This window comes from Primulina huaijiensis, chromosome 8 (assembly GCF_012295235.1).
Source record: "Primulina huaijiensis isolate GDHJ02 chromosome 8, ASM1229523v2, whole genome shotgun sequence".
Classification (NCBI taxonomy): Eukaryota; Viridiplantae; Streptophyta; class Magnoliopsida; order Lamiales; family Gesneriaceae; genus Primulina; species Primulina huaijiensis.
Window position 1 is genome coordinate 5,833,472 of NC_133313.1, and position 16,426 is coordinate 5,849,897.

The 16,426-nt window shown below is 35.5% G+C and overlaps 2 protein-coding genes and 1 long non-coding RNA gene across 3 annotated transcripts; 2 read left to right on the forward strand and 1 right to left on the reverse strand.

Annotated features, from left to right (window-relative positions):
* Window positions 1-1,855: 1,855 nt before the first annotated feature.
* Window positions 1,856-2,601, forward strand: LOC140982024 (myosin-15-like). The gene is made up of 4 exons (XM_073448441.1): window positions 1,856-2,102; window positions 2,192-2,262; window positions 2,336-2,435; window positions 2,509-2,601. The coding sequence occupies exons 1-4, from the start codon at window positions 1,935-1,937 to the stop codon at window positions 2,599-2,601; spliced, it is 432 nt and encodes a 143-aa protein (XP_073304542.1). The 5' UTR covers window positions 1,856-1,934.
* A 9-nt stretch (window positions 2,602-2,610) lies between these two features.
* On the forward strand, window positions 2,611-8,412 carry LOC140983451 (uncharacterized). The gene is made up of 3 exons (XR_012176431.1): window positions 2,611-2,717; window positions 3,022-3,279; window positions 8,300-8,412. It is a non-coding gene; the product is annotated as an uncharacterized lncRNA (long non-coding RNA).
* Window positions 8,413-11,927: 3,515 nt separating this feature from the next.
* On the reverse strand, window positions 11,928-15,627 carry LOC140982025 (uncharacterized). The gene is made up of 4 exons (XM_073448442.1): window positions 14,386-15,627; window positions 14,102-14,312; window positions 13,127-13,741; window positions 11,928-12,496 (listed from the first exon to the last, which is right to left on the reverse strand). The coding sequence occupies exons 1-4, from the start codon at window positions 15,625-15,627 to the stop codon at window positions 11,928-11,930; spliced, it is 2,637 nt and encodes an 878-aa protein (XP_073304543.1).
* Window positions 15,628-16,426: the final 799 nt, after the last annotated feature.

A 16,426-nucleotide genomic window follows, 5' to 3' on the forward strand; every position in this document is an offset into this window, starting at 1 on the left:
TTGAGACTAGCATCTGTGATGTTGTGTACTGCGTTTCTTGGTAAGGGCATAGAGATGTCCAAACATGCAGATGGGTAGTCATATGATGATTATATCGAATAACCCTCCCTCGGACTTTCCAAGTGGTTATCATTCATCGAGAGGATAAGTCTGTGGTTATGATTGTACACTATTAGTCCTTACGACCCGGGACAACACTGAGGCTCTATATGCTAGGGCTGTGCTTTGACTCGTTTACCGGCTCCAGGAGAGTCATCAGGTGGCGAGGTTGGGTATAGTTGCGACACATATAGGAGCCAGTGCATTGTAGTCGGGGATTCACCGCTCACCTATGAGTGTGGATATCCTATGTGATCTGAAGTAATAATAGTGCATGGAATCTCTGGCCAGAGTATGAGATGTACGTTGGAGAAGGAGTTTTCCAAATAGTACACGCGATGCCACTATTATATGTGTCACATAGTTATCGAATTAATATGCAACCCTCGATGAACCAATGGTTGCAGATTCAATCGGGATATATTAGATGAAGGGACCGTACTGTACGTTAATCATAATCGACTGGTTCTTGTAGGCACTATCAGTGATACCTAGGAGATCATGGGGCGATGCTACTAGACGCTCTTACCATGATCCGATGGGTGCAATCAGAAATGAGTTCTGACATTCTTGATCAAGGTGTTGATGAAAAGAATTGGGCTAACTAGGGTAAGCTCGAATAAGAATAAATGTTATTCTGAATCACAAGGAGTTGTGAACCCACGGCTAGCTGTATCCCTGAACCATTAAGGGTCACACAAGCACTGGATCGTTTGTTCCCGTTGAGAGAATAAATTCAAGGAGTTGAATTTATTTTAGGATATAGTAAATTCAAGGAGTTGAATTTATGATAATTAAATTATGATTTAGTAAATTCAAGAAGTTGAATTTATGAAATTTGGAGAGAATAAATTCAAGGAGTTGAATTTATAAAATTTAAGAATTTAATTTATTAAACTCAAATGTTGAGTTTATTAAATATTAAATTTTGGAGGTAATAAATTCAAGAAGTTGAATTTAGAATTTAAATGTTAAATTCAAATGTTGAATTTATGATGGATTTAATTTATTAAGCTCAAAAGTTGAGTTTATTAAATATTAAATTTTGGAGGTAATAAATTCAAAGAGTTGAATTTATAATTTAAATATTAAATTCAAATGTTGAATTTATAAGAGTTAAATTAAAAGTAATGGGTATATGTATAATGAGCTTGTAGGAGTACAAGACCAACATACACATTAAGGTTCTTAATTGGACTTTAAAAGATTAATTAATTAATTAAACTAGTTGGACTTATTATAATTAATTGATTAAGCCCATTAATTATTTAGTTTTATTAATGGGTCCTAAGCTTATATATATGTGTATTAGGCTTAAGGTTAAATACAATTCATTCACAATTTTTTGAAAATCCTCCTCCTTCTCTCCACAAAATTTCGGCCACGTCCTTTTGAAGGAGAAGTTTGAGCCATCTCTCGTTTTCAATCTCCAACGTAAAAACTTCTTCTAATTTTTCTAGTGCAAATTAGAAGATGAACAAATCATCTAGTCGTGGACTTGATTAGAAGAATAAAGAAAAGAGTTTTCGAAGAAAGTTCGTAGGGATTCATCAAGAGCTATATCCGTCTAAACTAGATTAGTTGGAGCCAAGTGATTTAATTCACCAAAGGTATAAAATTCCAACGTCCTATGAATGTTTAATTATAAAACCATACGAGTGCCTAAAACAAATATATTTTGATTGTCAAAATAAAATAAAAATTTTAAAACTTCTGCTGCGTTTGGGCACGAGAAAACCGAGATCCAACATAACCATCTCAAGCCAGCTCTCGTTCTTGAAATGTTCTTGAAACTCACTGCAGATGGTTTGATAATCTTTTTGTCCTAAACTCATATGCCTAATACTCCTTGGTCTGTTGCAAAGGCGCCAAAACTTCAACGAGTCCATGGTGGAAAATTATCTAGGGCCCCCTCTGGAGTTCCTCAGCAATCGCCAAGTAGTGAGTGGGACAGCATCATCAAATTCCTGGATTCACTTAAAGGCCGTTTACGTGGAAATCATGTCAGCTTACTTTTCTGTATCCATGATATTCCGTTATCTACTTTATATGGTTTTTAAGTTTGTTAATGGACCGATTCATTGAATTTCAGGTTCTCTCTTTTTTCATCCGGAAGCTCACTACACAAGTGTTGTCCTTCATCAATATAAAATTGTTTAATAGGTATGATTTATGATTTCAAATACTTATATATTACTTCATACTAATCAGATGATATAACTCAACTTATTTGCAGTCTTCCACTTCGGCGAGAATGCTGCACATTTTCCAATGGTGAATATGTGAAATCTGGTTTAGCTGAATTAGAAAAATGGATAGTTAATGTTACAGAGGAGGTATTTTGTAGTTATTTTTAGTTTTCTTGCTTTTTCCTGTACAGATTGGGCTCTTAAGCATTTTCAACTTCAGTTTGCAGGAACCATTTGGCATGAGCTAGATTACATTAGACAAAGCTGTTGGATTTCTGGTACATCAGATGCTGCTTTATTGGATTGTGATTAAAATAACATCGTTTATCCTCGTTTTGTTTGGCAGGTTGTGTCCCAGATGATGGAGAATGTAAATAAGGATTCACAGAGTTTGTCATCAAATTCCTTTTTATTGGATGACGATCTTAGGTAACAACTTGCAGCTGTGTTAGATATTAGTGAAAAATTGCATATCATATGAAATTATGGTTAACCTCATGAATTATATGGTGCATAACTTGTTCTGCTATTAACTCTGCTATATCCAACTTTTGCACCAGTTGCTTGGTTTGCATGGTTGAACGAATTTCAATAATGAATATCCTGCATTTTGTTTAAATTTTGTCCTCTTTGCATAAATGGTGCTATAGCTGTGTATAACAATAAATCGTGTATTTAAACTGTTGATAGAGTTTCCTTATGTATTGCTGCTTTCCTTTTCGTATCCCTGCAGCGTTCCATTCTCCACTGAAGATGTATACATGGCAATTCCGGCAATAGATCCTTCAGATATTGAGCTTCCAGAGTTCTTTTCAGAATATCCTTCAACCAAATTACCGCAGCAGACTCTGAAGTAAAATATTATCCCACTTCCTTTTGATGGTATGGCTTGTTGATCATGTGTCCAGCTGTGGACACTGGAGGTACCATGCATTTATCTTGGTTCTTATCCCTGTTTTCTTGGAATGTTGAGTTGCCTATGTTAGGTAAGGTGGGCCCACACACATTAAATTAAATAATAATAAAAAATGTTTTCACACATATCCCACATCGGGAAATCCAAAAAGGTTGGTTCAAGAAATTTGTTATAAATTGAGCCTTCTTTGTTTGCTTTTAGTATCCCAAAATCAAAAGCTTTTTAGCTTTGATAAAAAGAGAGTGCATAGAGAGTGTATTTTTTTTTTGAGTGCGGGAATTTTCTTGTGTGAGTTAGAGAAATTATTTTATCGGTATACTCGGGTTGAGAGTGTGAGATATTGAGTGTATTGGTGTATACACTTGTTGTAATATTTCTTCTAGTTATAAAAGTTGCAGTGCTCCGTGGACGTAGCCTATATTGGGTGAACCACGTAAATCTTTGTGTTCTTGTTGGTAATTTTACTCTGCAATTTTTGGATACTATATTATCATCGTGATCGGCATCGCTTCGGGTGTAATTCCCCAACAACTGGTATCAGAGCCTTGTTGTGAAAATTCTTAAGAATTGTGAGTATGCTCTGTGGTTGCAGCTTTGTCTGATCTTCCACATCATAAAAGATTTTTTAGATTTTTTGCTAAGGCTAGAGAAGTGATGGCCAGAGACGATGGATCGGGACCGGGAATTAACAAGTTCGACGGAACAGATTTTTCGTTCTGGCGGTTACAGATAAGAGATTATCTATACAGTAAAAAGCTGCATCAACCTCTATCAGGAAAGAAACCGGAAAAGATGGAGGATGATGACTGGGAGCTCCTTGACCGACAGGTTTTAGGTGTCATACGATTGACCCTAACAAAGAACGTGACGCATAACGTGGCGGAGGCCAAAACCACGGAGGAGATGATGACCATTCTATCAGACATGTACGAGAAGTCATCAGTAAACAACAAAGTACATCTCATGAAGAAGTTATTCAACTTGAAGATTGGAGAAGGTGCTTCGGTGGCAAAACACATAAATAAATTCAACACGATTGTCTCCCAGCTAACATCGGTGGACATCAAATTTGATGATGAGATTCGGGCACTTATTCTTCTGGCGTCTTTACCAGACAATTGGGAACCGATGCGGACAGCGGTTAGCAACTCTGTTGGAAAAGAGAAACTACAACTCAATGATGTTAGAGATCAAATCCTTGCTGAATAAGTTCGCAGGAAAGACTCGGGTGAAGCAACATCATCGAGATCTGCTCTAAATCTTGATAACAGAGGTAGAGGCAGGAGTGGTGAAAGGAGTTCCAACTGATGGCGCGGTAGATCCAAGTCAAGAAATGAAAAAGACAAAAACATCTTTGAAAAGAATATGAAGTGCTGGAGCTGTGGTTAGACTGGTCACCTGAAAAAGAATTGCAGATCAACGAAGAATAATGCCAATGCTATCACTGAGGAAGTACATGATGCTCTGCTCTTATCCATGGAAAGCCCTATTGATTCTTGGGTTATGGACTCGGGAGCTTCGTTTCATACCACTGGTGATCGTTATGTATTTGATAATTACATCGTTGGCGATTACGGAAAAGTTTTTCTGGCTGATGGAAAACCCTTGGAAATTGTTGGTATAGGTAATGTACGGATGAAGATGTCAAATGGATATGTCTGGAAAATCAACAAAGTCAGGCATGTACCAAAATTGATACGCAATCTGATCTCGGTAGGACAGCTCGATGATGAAGGCCACAATGTGACCTTCGGTGATGGTTCTTGGAAAGTGAAAAAAGGAGCCATGATTGTTGCTCGAGGAAATAAAATTGGAACACTGTATATGACTTCCAGTTGCAGAGACACATTAGCAGCTGTGGATGCTGGTGCCAATTCAAGTCTATGGCATTATAGACTTGGACACATGAGTGAGAAGGGAATGAAGATGTTGGTGTCAAAAGGAAAGCTATCAGAATTAAAGACTGTTGAACACCAACTATGTGAAAGCTGTATCTTTTGAAAGCAGAAGAAGGTGAGCTTTTCAAAAAGCGGTAGAGAACCGAAAGCAGCGAAGTTGGAGCTGGTTCATACTGATGTATGGGAACCATCTCATGTGACATCCCTTGGAGGCTCGAGATACTATGTCACATTCATTGACGATTCGACTAGAAAAGTTTGGGTTTATTTTCTGAAAAATAAATTTGATGTTTACGAGACCTTTAAAAGGTGGAAAGCCATGGTGGAAAATGAGGCCAACTTGAAGGTGAAATGCTTACGGTCTGACAATGGTGGAGAACATGAAGATGATGAGTTCAAGAAATATTGTGCACAGAACAGGATCAAGATGGAGAAAACCATTCATGGTACACCTCAACAGAATGGTGTAGCTGAAAGGATGAACATGATCTTGAATGAACGCACAAGGAGCATGAGATTGCATTCTGGATTGCCAAAATCATTTTGGCTGATGCTGTTAACACAACAGCATATCTGATCAACAGAGGACCTTCGGTACCACTGGACTACAAAATACCCGAAGAGGTTTGGAGCGGCAAAGAAGTAAACCTTTCTTTCTTGAAAGTGTTTGGATGTCTATCCTATGTTCATATTGATTCAGCAAGCAGAACAAAACTTGATCCGAAATCAAAGAAGTGCTTCTTTATTGGTTATGGAGATAATGAGTTTGGTTATCATTTTTGGGATGACCAAAATCGGAAAATCATTCGGAGCAGGGATGTAATCTTTAATAAGAAACTTCTGTACAAGGACAAGTCAGACATTGGAGCTGGAGATGAATGTCCTGAAGTCAAGAAGACTGATGAAGTGCCATTGACAAATATTCCTGTTAATGAATCGAAAACCAGTAACCAGGAAGATGAAGAAAAAACTGCACAAGATGATGACCCACAAACTCCGGTGATTGAACTCAGGAGATCTTTGAGAACCATTAGACCACCTGATATATACTTCTCTGCACTTCACTATATTTTGCTGACAGACAAAGGTGAACCGGAGACCTATGAAGAGATAATGCAAAATGATGATTCAACCAAGTGGGAGTTGGCCATGGAAGATGAGATGGATTCACTGTCATCCAATCAGACGTGGGAGTTGACAGAACTTCCGCAAGGCAAAAAGGCGTTACATAACAAGTGGGTGTACCGGTTAAAAGAAGAGCATGATGGTAGCAAGCGGTACAAGGCAAGACTTGTTGTAAAAGGCTTCCAACAACGGGAAGGAATTGATTACACCGAGATTTTCTCTCCGGTGGTTAAATTAACCACTATCAGGACTGTACTTGGACTAGTGGCGAAGGAAGACTTACATTTGGAGCAGTTGGATGTAAAGACTGCGTTTCTTCACGGTGACCTAGATGAAGAAATTTATATGAAGCAGCCACAGGGCTTTGAAGTACGGGGAAAAGAGAGAATGGTATGCAAACTTCAGAAGAGCTTGTACGGTCTCAAACAAGCTCCAAGACAGTGGTACAAGAAGTTTGATGGATTCATGAGTGAAAATGGATTCCTAAGGTGTCAAGCTGATCACTGCTGTTATGTGAAAAAGTTTGACGGTTCTTATATCATACTATTGCTATATGTAGATGATATGCTGATAGCTGGAGCTTGTCTGGAAGAAATTGATAAACTCAAGAAACATTTATCAAAGGAATTTGCCATGAAGGATTTGGGTGCTGCAAAGCAAATCCTTGGAATGAGGATCTTTAGAGACCGGGTGAATGGATTCTTGAAGTTATCTCAAGAAGAGTACGTGAAAAAGGTGGTTAGCAGATTTAATATGGATGAAGCTAAATATGTGACTACTCCTTTGGCTAGTCATTTCAAACTAACCAAAGCACAATCACCATCGACGGAGGAGGAGCAGGCTTATATGAATAAGGTTCCTTATGCTTCTGCTTTCGGAAGTCTCATGTATGCAATGGTGTGCCCAAGACCATACATAGCACATGCAGTGGGAGTTGTGAGCAGGTTTATGAGTAATCCAGGGAAACAGCACTGGGAAGCGGTTAAATGGATTCTGAGGTATTTGAAAGGTACTGCTAGTTGTTCTTTATGCTTCAGGAGGTCAAAATTGGGCTTACAAGGTTTTGTCGATGCCGATATGGGTGGTGACTGGATGGCAGGAAAAGTACTACTGGATATGTGTTAACATTAAGTGGTACAGTTGTAAGCTGGGTGTCTAAGCTGCAAAAGATTGTTGCGCTTTCGACTATTGAGGCTGAGTATGTTGCAGTTACAGAAGCTAGTAAGGAGATGATATGGTTGAGATCCTTTCTGGAGGAATTGGGTCAGAAGATTGAAGATAGCACATTATACTGTGACAGTCAAAGTGCTATTCATTTAGCAAAAAATCCTATTTATCGTGCTAGGACAAAGCATATACAGGTTAGGTACCGTTTCATCAGATCAGTGCTGGAAGATGGAGTCTTGATGCTGGAGAATATTCCTGGAAGTAAAAATCCAGCCGATATGCTTACGAAGACGGTAACCATGGACAAACTGAAGTTGTGTTCAACTTCAGTTGGACTGCAAGTATAAATGGAGATATATGAGCTGCTGCAATGATGGTGTGAAGACATGATTGAAATCAAGTCTTCAAGCGGAAGAAATGTTAGGTAAGGTGGGCCCACACACATTAAATTAAATAATAATAATAAATGTTTTCACACATATCTCACATCGGGAAATCCAAGGTTTGTTCAAGAAATTTGTTATAAATTGAGCCTTTCTTGTTTGCTTTTAGTATCTCAAAATCAAAAGTTTTTTAGCTTTGATAAAAAGAGAGTGCATAGAAAAAAAAGAGTGTATTTTTTTCTTGAGTGCGGGAATTCTCTTGTGTGAGTTAGAGAAATTATTTTCTCGGTATACTCGAGTTGGGAGTGTGAGATATTGAATGTATTGGTGTATACACTTGTTGTAATATTTCTTCCAGTTATAAAAGTTGCAGTGCTCCGTGGACGTAGCCTATATTGGGTGAACCACGTAAATCTTTGTGTTCTTGTTGGTTATTTTATTCCGCAATTTTTGGGTACTATATTATCATCGTGATCGGCATCGCTTCGGGTGTAATTCCCCAAGAGCCTAAGACAAGGATAGTTTTTTTTTAGAATTGGCAGGGTTTAAGATGATGGAAGAAGTGTTACATGTTGGTCAATGCCATGAGATTACTCAAATCACATTTAGGTTAGGATATCCTGTGATTGTACAAAGGAATAGGTAGTAAATTTACTCCAAGGCTCAAGTGAATCTTTCTAAAGCTTTTCATTGAGCTATGTACATAAATGAATTCAATATCTTAGCAAAGATGCCTTTTTGTTGTATTCTTTGCATCTTCACTGTCATTACTGTAACATGCTCTACAGAGGTGCTTTATGGTTACATTTTTGGGCAATTGAGTTGTGTTTCATTTTTTTTAATGAAGTAATTCCATTAAAAGAGGTAAAAAGAGTTATAAATACAAGTACAATGGACATCTCCAGGAGATACACATAAAATCGAAACACTACAATCAGTTCTGAAGAACTAAGTTGAATTTTGATTGAAGTTTATTCGTGATTTCAAATTAATTTGATCATTTCTATGAATTTATATTAGTTGAATTTGTAATCCATCATTTATTAATTTAGCTGAATGTAATTGTAATTGAGATGGATTTGAAATACACCAAAAAAAGAAAAAATATCTAGGGACAATGAGAGAATATTAGCTTGCAATTACTTACATTCCTTGAGTTATATCTTGGTTGATTGTGTTATGAAATTTTGAATGACAAAAACTTGTGTGAGACGGTCTCACGGGTCGTATTTTGTGAGACGGATCTCTTATTTGGGTTATCCATGAAAAATTATTACTTTTTATGCTAAGAGTATTACTTTTTATTTTAAATATAGGTAGGATTAACTTGTCTCACAGATAAAAATTTTTGAGACCGTCTGACAAGAAACTTACTCAATTTGAATTGAATTCCTTAACAATTACACTCAGAGATTAAAGAATGCATAGCTCGTTTTCTTTCAAAGAAATTCCATCATTGAAATTCAGTTGCCAGCTTGTGATTGTCCACATTATTCTTCAAAATTCACGTGGTAATGATAAGAAATTTTTTTAATGGGTAGAAAATTACTTAAAGCAATTGCCGTTCAAGATTAATAAATTAATGAATTTTTTTTAAAAAAAAAATTTGTCCTGAAATCCAAATAAAAGAGTCAAATATTTTCTTCAATAGAAAAATCAAAAGTGAATTTTTTTAAAAAATTCATTATTAATGTAAATACATGTTTTCTTTTTCATTTTCATGAATTATGTGTTATTATTATTCTAATTTTTCAATGGATATATATTAAAGATTAGAATTTATGTTTTAATTGGAAATAAATAATTCTCGAGAATGTTTATATAATTTTTACCTAAATTAATTACTATTATAGTTGGAAGTTTTAATACATATTTTAATTTTTCAAAATCCTTGAGAATTTATAATTTATTATATTAATAAGAAAAATAATTTCGAAGATAGGAAGAGAATAATTGATATTTATATTGTGACAAAATGCCTATTCATACAATTATTTTTATTTTTTTTCCATTAATTAAGAATAAAAATTAATATATGTGAGGTATTAAAGTTAACTTTAATAATTAATAAATAATAATCATCTAAGTGGGTTATGTATTTTGTTTTGTATATGATGAAAAAACTCAATTTATTAATATGATTGATTTTTTTTTTATTTTAGATTTGTGAATTTCATACAATGATAATGTGATTTCATATGAAAGGAATAATTTCCTAGCTCTACAATAATATTTTGAATAACTAATTTGGTGTTTTGAAATTGCTTTTTTGTTTATAAACTGTCTTTAATATATGCAACATTTGAAATTAAATGTATGTGATCTACAACGATTTAGATTTGTAATTTATTTTGTGTTAATAAATCGTCTCTAATAGGTTCTTGTCTAAATTAGTATTTTTTTATTTGCATTTCAAATGTTTATTTTTTTTAATTTGTTTTGTTGCAATAGTATTAAAACAACCCTATCTTTCATCTATGTTATTTCATGGTAGCATAAAACAATATTATTTCAAGAATTATATATTTATGTTGTAAGAGATTGTAATTGAAGCAATATTAAAGCATAGAAGTGTCAAACCATTTTCACAACTTTTTGGTTGTATCATTGTGTCTCTTAGTTGTATCATTTAATTCCAAAATGCATCTATATCAATTATTTACTAAAAGTTGAATTGTTAATGGATGCATAATTCATGGAAAGACACATTCATTCATGAGAAGACACATTCATTAATGGAAGGACACATTCATTCATGGAAGGACACAACTCTCCATTGCAATTCTTGTTTATCTATAAATATATGTTCTCCAATATAATATGATTGTTACATTATTGTATTGAAGGGTTTGTTGTATCTTGGGGGTAATTTGCTGCAAAAACTCGTTAGCAAACTTTGAGAAGTGAGAGCAAATAAAACATTAAAGGAAAGTATTTCTAATACGCCTCAAACCCGAGTTTTTCCCTACACTATTTATTTATTCTCTATTGCATATTGTTATTCTCTATATTCACCAACATATGTTTTGTAGTTCTCGGTTTTAGATGATTTCAAGTGCTTCAGTTAGCTGTTCTTGTTATTGGATAATAAAAGACTTCTCAAAAGAATGTGCATATAAAAAAGAGTGCATATAATAATGTTAGAATCAAGCTCGTTGCTTTGGACCTCCCAGATGACATAGCTGAGGCATATAATTAATTAGTCGTCAAAGTCTATGAATTGAATATGAACCTTAATGTTTATGGTAGTTTTTGAGTTTGTTGGTGCATAGGTATATTGATTTGTTTTTATTTCTGTATTTTTTTTTATTACATGATTTTTTTATTTTTTGGTATGTCATTATTATAGATATAAAAGTATAAATAAAAGAAATTTTTAGACGAAATGTAATTTCTTCACGTCCTTCACATATTGATACGTTACGATAAAATTGGACAAATTCACTGCCACACTTTTAGACAATTTTTAGGCCCAAAATGAATTTAAAAAGTTGGGTCCCGATTAATTTTTTTTTTTATTAGTAGTTACTTTAAAAAATGTAAAATACAAACTAAAATATATATTAACATATAATATTCAAAATATAAATATTATAATCAAATATCATAACAAAACATTCTAGAGGTTGACCTCATTTCTTAATTATTGGTATCTTTCGTGGATTGATAAGTTCTCCACTCATATTAATTAATTATCTCAGTTATTTCTTGTATGAGCATTTTGTTTCTAACAAATAGGTCTCACGGATCGTATTTTGTGAGACAGATCTTTTAGTTGGGTCATCCATGAAAAAATATTACTTTTTATGCTAAGAGTATTATTTTTTATAGTGAATATCGGTAAGATTTACTCATCTCACAGATAAAGATTCGTGAGACCGTCTCACAAGAGATCTATTCAAAGTAAAAAGTATATTAGAAGTGTTATTGTTATTATTATTATTATTATTATTATTAAATATGACCATCAATTCGCCAAAATCTTTATGGAGAAATAAATCATACGTTCTCTTTTTATCGTCTGTCCCTTTGGCGTCTCTGACAAAATTTGAACCACATTTAATATTTTAGGGTTTTAAAAAAGGCCCACACATACTTTTGGGTCTTTTATTTAAGTTGGTTAGTCGTTGATTATATTTTAAAAACAAAACTACTTTAGGCTTGGAGTTATACCTAACCTATCATCTATACAAATTTTTTTAGGCCCCTTTGCTCGGTTCTTTGTTTGTCCCTTACACCTTAAAAGGGGAACTATTGATGCATTATATGGCAAATCCCAGACATCATTCCGAACAAATTCTTCAAGCTCATCATGCATAGCATTAATCCAAAATTCGTCTTTTAAAGCTTCCTCTACATTTTTAGGTTCAATTTTAGATACAAAACATGCAAATCTTACCTGTGAGTACATAGTACTCATGCACACTAGTCCAACCAACTTTCGGTAGTCAACTTTCTCTTTTTTTCGAGTTTGAACTTCCCCTTGTATACCTCCAATTATTTGAGATGATGGATGATTTTTCTGGATCTTGGCAGGTATATTCAGCCCATCATCTACTGTGTCGTCCTCATTGTTTGCCTCGTCCTCAGATTCAGTGACTTCAGTGTCACATGTTGCGCTAGGTGTTGCAACATTTGGGGCAACACCTGCATTTTCCAGAATGGTCGGGCTTTCCAGAAGATCATCGTTATCATCCTCAGCAGTTTTCTTCTTGAGATCTGCACAGTCATCAAAAACTACATTAATTGATTCCATAATAGTCCTTGTTCTTAGATTAAACATACGATATGCTCGACTATTAGTGGCATATCCTAAAAACAGACACTTATCACTTTTTGAATCGAATTTAGCAAGCTGATCCCTGTCATTTAAAGTATAGCAAATACAGCCAAAAATATGAAAATATTTCAAATTTGGCTTCTTTCCCATGATTATTTCATAAGAAGTCATGGTTGAACCACTTCTCAAATACACTCTGTTTGAGATATGACAAGCCGTATTTAAGGCCTCTGCCCAAAATCGCTTTGAGATATTCTTTGAGGTCAGCATCACCCTTGCCATTTCTTAAAGTGTCCTGTTTTTACGTTCGGCTATTCCATTCTGCTGTAGAGTTTTTGGGGCCGAAAACTCGTGTGAGATACCTTTCCTGTCACAAAATGATGAGAATGAAGAATTCTCAAATTCCTTACCGTGGTCAGTCCTGATTCTTCTTGCCTTCAGACCATGAAAGTTTGTGATTCTTGTGATCAGTTTTTTAAACGTACTGAAGGTATCTGATTTTTCCCTAATAAAACTAACCCATGAAAATCGTGAGAAGTCATCAACACATACGAAATAATATTTCTTACCTCCAAAACTTTCGAATTCCATGGGTCCCATAAGATCCATGTGAAGTAACTCTAGACAGCGTGTTGTCCCAGATGTTGCCAACACCGGGTGTGACACGCGAGTCTGTTGACCTTTTTGACACTCACCGCACACATAGGGTATTCCAGATGAGATATTTGGCATACCTCGTACTGCCTCGTATTTGCTCAGCTTCTTCAAGGTTTTGAAATTAACATGGCCAAGTTTCTGATGCCAAAGTTCAAGCTCAGTGAATTGTGCTTGTTTGCACAACATTTCTTCACCAATTTGATAGCAATTGTCCGAGGATCTTGTACCTGTCATGATGCATTTGTTAGATTCATCATAAACTTCACACGCATGATTATTAAACTTGACATGCGAATTATCATTGCATAATTGACTTATGCTTATTAAATTTGAGGTTAGCCCATCAACATGGAGCACATTATGGAGCTTTGGTAGTCCTTCAACATTCAAAGTTCCTTTTCCAACAATGTTTCCTTTAGCTCCCCCTCCATAGGTTACTCTTCCACATTTTTGTTCAATGTAATCGACGAGATATTCTCTTGACCCTGTCATGTGGCGTGAGCTTCCACTATCAAAGTACCAGTAACCTGCAGTGTCAGTTTTTAGTGAAGTATAAACAACATTACAGAGAGTTTTTACCTTTGGTACCCTAACCTGCCTTACTGTAGGTCGATGTTGGGAGATGTTGCGGGAGATGTTGGACAACATTCGGGGTAACTTCATGCTTGACTTTTGGTTCATGCGGTCGTCCCTGAGCTTAAAACAATATGGCCTGATATGTCCAAGCTTAAAGCAGTAATGACATACATACCTTCGTTTTCTCTTCTTAGAAACAGGTACAGTGGGTTGTATTTTCGGTGAAGAGCTTTTGGTAGAGTGCTTAGATTATGGTGGTGCGAATGTTTCAGTTTTTCCTTTCACAAAGACTGTTGATTTTGAACATTCACCTATTTCGTACACACTGTCTTTGAATCCTAATCCCTTCTTGTCATCTCTTCCCATCAAAAGTATGGATTCAAGTTTGGATGTGCTCGTATTGAATTTTGACAAAGTCTCAGTTGCTCTTTGAAGTTCTTCTTTGGTCTTACTTAGTTCTAAGTCTTTTTTGCTCAAGATCACTTCAAGTTTGGCAACCACGGCTTTTGGATCAGTGTTCTCCTTTATAAGAGTTGAGTTTAACTTTTTTTTTTTAGGTCCAATCTTCAAACAACTCCTCATAGAGTTTCTGTACACTTTCAAGAGTTATCTCTTCATCATCAGATTCTGATTCGTTATCTCCGCTCGAATTTCCAGAAGTTGTGGATTTCAAACATACTGAATTTTTGCAGATGTTGACACCTAAAGGATTCACTTGTAACTTGTGATTTTCTGTCAATAATGCAGTAAAGGAGGTATGATTGTCTTCATCATTGGATTTCTCCTCCTCATCAGATTCTTCATCGCTTAGAGACGCATTGTAGCCTTTGTTCTTTCGCAATCTGTTAGCGCATTCATTTGCATAGTGTCCAAACCCCTTACACTCTCTACACTGCACTGAATCATACTTCTTTGAGTTAAATTGCTCTCTGCCTTCATCCCTTGGTTGAGATTGTTGTTTGCCAGGAAGTCTTTGTAGTCTTTCGGGTGCAGGAAAACTTGAAAATTTTGAGGGTTGTGCATCCTTCTTCTTATCTCTAATTCTTTTCAAGTAATCCCCGAATTTCTTTGTGATAAAAGAGATGGAGTCCTCACAAAGGTCTGATTCATTGACTTCTTGGGATATTTGAAGAAGGTCATTGTAGGTGACGTTTGAAGCTTGGAATGCAATTGTTTTCCCTTTATCCTTCTTCTGCATGTCTATGTTCATCTCAAAAGTCCGAAGTGAACTGATAAGGTCTTCCAAAGCCATTTGCGTTGTATCCTTAGCTTCATCTATCGCACAGATTTTTATGTTGAATCTTTCAGGCAAAGAACGGAGAACCTTACTAACTAGTCGTTCATTAGAGATGGGGTCTCCAAGACTGAACGCCTCATTAGCAATTTCTCGTAGACGACGATCATATTCCAATATGTTCTCAGATTCTTCCATCCTCATCATCTCGAATTTGGAAGTAAGCATTCTCAATCTGGTTCGTCGCACACTTTCGGAACCTTCACAGTGTCTTTGGAGAGTATCCCATGAGCTTTTATCAGAAGTACAGTTTGTGATCAAACTGAACATGTTTGTGTCAACCGACGTAAATATAGCATTCAAGGCATTTGAGTTATAGTTCGAACTTTGCACTTCATCAGCAGTCCAGTCGGTTTCGGGTTTTGGTAAGCTGTCACCATCTTGATCTGTCATGCTTGGTGAAGTCCATCCATTGATGACACGCTGCCATGCCTTTTCATCTAAGGATTTTATGTAGTATCTCATTTTAACCTTCCATAGGCTGTAATTGGTTCCATCTAGGACTGGTGGTCGAAGCGCTGCGTTGGCAAGTGATGTATCCATTGATTATTTTTGTCAAACCAAAACAAAAACCAGAATCAGCACTTAGTATGTCAAGAGTCTGCTCTGATACCACTTGTAAGGATTATTTTGTCCGACAGATATCAATAAATAATGAAAATATCAGATTACGAGTAAAAGTAGTAAATTTGTGTTTTGTCAGAATTAAATGTTGTGCCAGATGTTACAACATCTCGGACAACATCTTCATGCAGCGGAAACTTTTTATAACACAAATTGACTTGAAATAAATCGATGGACAAAATTAAATATGCACAAGTATAAATACTTGTGCGGTGCCTTATGACAAAAATTAATCACTAGAAAACTAAATCGTTTACACAAAAACCTACCACTAGTGATTAAGACTAAAATCAATTTCCTCAACAAGTTGAGAAAATAAAGCTTTCTAAAAACAACCAACAATATTAAAACGTGAATAAGAAAGCAAAAGAAACGCAAGCGAAAACTAGAGTCACAGAAACACTCTTCAGCCAACTTCGTCACGGATGTTGTCTGCAGATGTTCCCAACACTCAAGGCAACACTTGCTATCGGCAGTCTTCAAGGCAGCAGCAACGTTGACAGTGTTTTTCTCTGAGATTCAGAACGTGCAAAGTGCGTGTATTACGTTGAGTAGAAGACGGCCAACCCTACAAAGTCCTTGGTCTTCTTTTTTATAGATGAGAGTCTTATCACATAAGGAAACCTATTAAACAAGGGAAAATAAGAGTTTGATTAGAAATAAACTCTATTTAAATATTGATATCATATCTCATCAAATCATTAACATAAATATAATA